We start from the raw sequence: 3,789 nt of genomic DNA, 5'->3' as shown, positions 1-3,789 counted from the left end.
CAATACGTGAACTGTGAACTTCCTGATGTTCAAGCTGGTTTTACAAAAGGCAGAGGAACCAGAGATCAAATTGCCAACATCTGCTGGATCATGGAAAAAGCAAGAGAGTTCCAGAAAAACATCTATTTCTGCTTTATTGACTATGCCAAAGCCTTTGACTGTGTGGATCACAAGAAACTGTGGAAAATTCTGAAAGAGATGGGAATACCAGACCACCTGATCTGCCTCTTGAGAAATCTGTATGCAGGTCAGGAAGCAACAGGTAGAACTGGACATGGAACAACAGACTGGTCCCAAATAGGAAAAGGAGTTCGTCAAGGCTGTATATTGTCACCCTGCTTATTTAACTTATATGCAGAGTACATAATAAGAAACGCTGGACTGGAAGAAACACAAGCTGGAATCAAGATTGCCGGGAGAAATATCAATAACCTCAGATATGCAGATGACACCACCCTATGGCAGAAAGTGAAGAGGAACAAAAAAGCCTCTTGATGAAAGTGAAAGTGGAGAGTGAAAAAGTTGGCTTAAAGCTCAACATTCAGAAAACAAAGATCATGGCATCCGGTCCCATTACTTCATGGGAAACAGATGGGGAAACAGTGGAAACAGTGTCAGACTTTATTTTTCTGGGCTCCAAAATCACTGCAGATGGTGACTGCAGCCATGAAATTAAAAGGCGCTTACTCCTTGGAAGGAAAGTTACGACCAACCTAGATAGCATATTCAAAAGCAGAGACATTACTTTGCCAACAAAGGTTCGTCTAGTCAAGGCTATGGTTTTTCCTGTGGTCATGTATAGATGTGAGAGTTGGACTGTGAAGAAGGCTGAGTGCCGAAGAATTGATGCTTTTGAACTGTGGTGTTGGAGAAGACTCTTGAGAGTCCCTTGGACTGCAAGGAGATTCAACCAGTCCATTGTGAAGGAGATCAGCCCTGGGCTTTCTTTGGAAGGAATGATGCTAAAGCTGAAACTCCAGTACTTTGGCCACCTCATGCGAAGAGTTGACTCATTGGAAAAGACTCTGATGCTGGGAAGGATTGGGGGCAAGAGGAGAAGGGGACGACAGAGAATGAGATGGCTGGATGGCATCACTGACTCAATGGACATGAGTCTGAGTGAACTCAGGGAGTTGGTGATGGACAGGGAGGCCTGGCGTGCTGCGATTCATGGGGTCGCAAAGAATCGGACAAGACTGAGCGACTTATCTGATCTGATCTGATTATCACTAGATACAGCACTTGTGGCTCAGAAAGGTAAAATGATGCGGCTAAGGTCACATACATTCTGTGCGTGTGAATTCCAGAGCGCACTCACCACTGCTACCATCCGGCCTGAACCAAGCAGGGTAGAGACAGAACTTGAAGACAGTGAGGCCACTTGGAACCAGTCCCAAGTTTGAATGGCTGCTGTTCAGTGACTGATTCATGCAAGGGGGAGCTCAGAATGAGCGTCATCACAAAATCTGTGCCCATGGCAACAAAATCTGGAAAAGAGAAGTTTCCAGGAGTCCAAGGAGACTCTCAACAGGCAGCCTGTAGCAATCTAGGTCTTATCCATCACCCCACTCCACTGGGGCTGGACAAGGCAATGGTGGTGGTGGTTAATACTAATTGAGTATTATTGAACCCAGCCTACCGTCTTCAAGATACTTTCATGAACTTATATGATTTCATTCGACTCCCACAAACACCTCAAGGAACAGGTCACCTCCCCACTTAAAGCCATAGATACTGAGGTTAAGTGACTTGCTCAAGGTCACACAGTTGTCAGGAGGTAAAGCTGAGACTCTACTAGGCCGGTCTGACCTGAAAACCTGTCATTCACATCAAGCTACAGGCACAGACCACAGTGATACATCTGAAAAGGGCACACAAGCTGGTAAAGGGGCTGAGCTGGGTTTCACAGTCAGGGCTGACGGTGAGAGTCCAGAATTTTTTCCAAGCCAACAGAAGTTCCTTGCTCTCTTAGAGTTTTTCGGCCTGTCCCATCTCTCCGAGCACCCTGAGGTCTTGCAGATCTGGCTAGGGCTTCCGTCTCAGCCCTCCAGGGAACACAGAGTAAAGTTCAGTCGCTCCAAGGGAGGTGGGCGGTCCCTAGCCGCCCCAGATCGCCTGCCTGGGCGGTCTTTAGCCCTGCCTGGGAGTAGTAGGGGGCTCTGCACCGGCTACTGCCGGGCGCCTCTTACCTGCCGCGGGGCCGTCAGGGTCCCGTCCACGTCGAAAAGGCAGAGCGCTGGACCGGGCGCAGCCATGACCCTAGCTTCCACGCGCACCTAACAGGACTCGCTGGCACTTGGACCTCTGCCCGGAACTTCCGGGTCCGGCCCCCGTGCCGTAGGGCACGCCGGGAGGAGGAGACTCCACTCCCACAATGCCGGCCACTAGCGGCTCTGGGATGTGCCCTGGACTACAGATCCCAGAATGCAACGCGCCTCTACCCTGTCCTATTAGGGCCCAGCACGCGCTCTTAGCGGTTCCGGGAGCAGGTGGATTCACTTCCGGCAGCGGGCAGTGGTGCCATGGTAAGAAAGCGACTGGTGGGGAGCGAGGGAGGTGACGTGCTTTGGGGGTCCGGGGCACGCCTGGGGCAAGTATGCAGACGCCAGGGGTTCTCATTCGGAGAATGTGCCAGAGGGACATCCGCGTGGGTTTTAATTTTCTGCTTCCCGCCTTACTTTGCCCTCCGGTCACGTGGACCAACAGCTGGCAATAACTAAAACTCACTGAGCACTCGGAGTGCATTAAGTGCGTTTTGAAGTCTTTCAAACCATCATCACATTCAGTATATTCTGGATCCCCGTTTTTAAAGATGAAGAAACTGAGGCCCAGAGAGGCGGAGTAATTTGCCCAAGGATCCACAGCTGGTGACTGTAGCAGTCGGGATTGGAACCCAGATCTGACTCCACCGCCCAAAGTATCTTTCACTGCACTATTCGAGGTGTGAAACTGCGCCTCATGAAACCCTAGCGCAGCGGGTTGATTCCTCCATCCCTCCCTCCTCTTTCGTTCAACCCCTTCTCAGTCTAGGCCAAGAAATAGCGTTTCACTTCAGACCCCAAGAAGACGCTTTAATCTAACCGAGAATTGGGAAGTTATTGTGATGACTATCTCCCGGGTTTGTTCCCCATTAGGACACTGATGGCGTTTCCTGCCTGAGGAAATGTCACACAGGCTATGGATTATTTAGTGGCAGCGTAGAGCTGTCCTTTCGCAGGATAACTGTTGAATGAATGAAGGTTGTGCCTCCTTTCCCATATTTACTTGAACTACCTGGAGGAAGGAGGACCACTTTTAAAAATCAGACTCTGCCCCGCCGACTGGCTGTGGGTCTTTGGGTACATTGCTTGCCTTCTCTGGGCTTAGTTTCCTCCATGATAAAGTAGAAGTGGTGGTTCCTGTGGTGCACAGCTTTCCTGAAGATCTGTGAGGTAAAGCAACAGAGGAGCCTGATGGGCTGCAGTCCATGGGGTCGCAGAGAGTCAGACACGACTTAGCAACGAACAACAGCAAACAAAGCCACTGGCTTTACCTTTCTTTCCATGTCTGGCAGTAATGCCGATCTCACAGGACTGGCCTCTGTGTGAGGGGCTTTGCACCTGTCCCTTGAGTTATCCGCATGGTTGAGTTCCCTGAGAGAAATGGTCTCCCTGTCTCCCTTCCAGGCTGCCGTCCTCCGAGCTGTGGCGCGGTCACCAGGGCCAGCCGCCTGGGGCCGGCCCCTCCACCGGCTGTGCTGCTGCGGTGGGCAGGATCCCAGGAGGTGGGTGGGAAGCGGGCCGCCCCACT

The 3,789-nt window shown here is 51.1% G+C and overlaps 2 protein-coding genes across 2 annotated transcripts in view; one reads left to right on the top strand and one right to left on the bottom strand.

Moving 5' to 3' along the window:
• The window catches only part of PMM2 (phosphomannomutase 2), a 30,870-nt gene extending 28,492 nt beyond the window's left edge, over window positions 1-2,378 (bottom strand). The window contains exon 1 of the mRNA XM_010840457.1: window positions 2,190-2,378. Within this exon, the coding sequence (XP_010838759.1) occupies window positions 2,190-2,255 (66 nt within the window). The 5' untranslated portion in view covers window positions 2,256-2,378. The remainder of the gene's footprint in view (window positions 1-2,189) is intronic.
• A 116-nt stretch (window positions 2,379-2,494) lies between these two features.
• The window catches only part of TMEM186 (transmembrane protein 186), a 3,061-nt gene continuing 1,766 nt past the window's right edge, over window positions 2,495-3,789 (top strand). The window contains exons 1-2 of the mRNA XM_010840455.1: window positions 2,495-2,525; window positions 3,666-3,776. Coding sequence (XP_010838757.1) covers window positions 2,523-2,525; window positions 3,666-3,776 — 114 coding nt within the window. The 5' untranslated portion in view covers window positions 2,495-2,522. The remainder of the gene's footprint in view (window positions 2,526-3,665; window positions 3,777-3,789) is intronic.

The sequence above is a fragment of the Bison bison genome, unplaced genomic scaffold (assembly GCF_000754665.1).
Source record: "Bison bison bison isolate TAMUID 2011002044 unplaced genomic scaffold, Bison_UMD1.0 scf7180017864144, whole genome shotgun sequence".
In the NCBI taxonomy this organism is placed as follows: Eukaryota; Metazoa; Chordata; class Mammalia; order Artiodactyla; family Bovidae; genus Bison; species Bison bison.
This window is presented reverse-complemented; position numbering and strand designations above follow the sequence as displayed.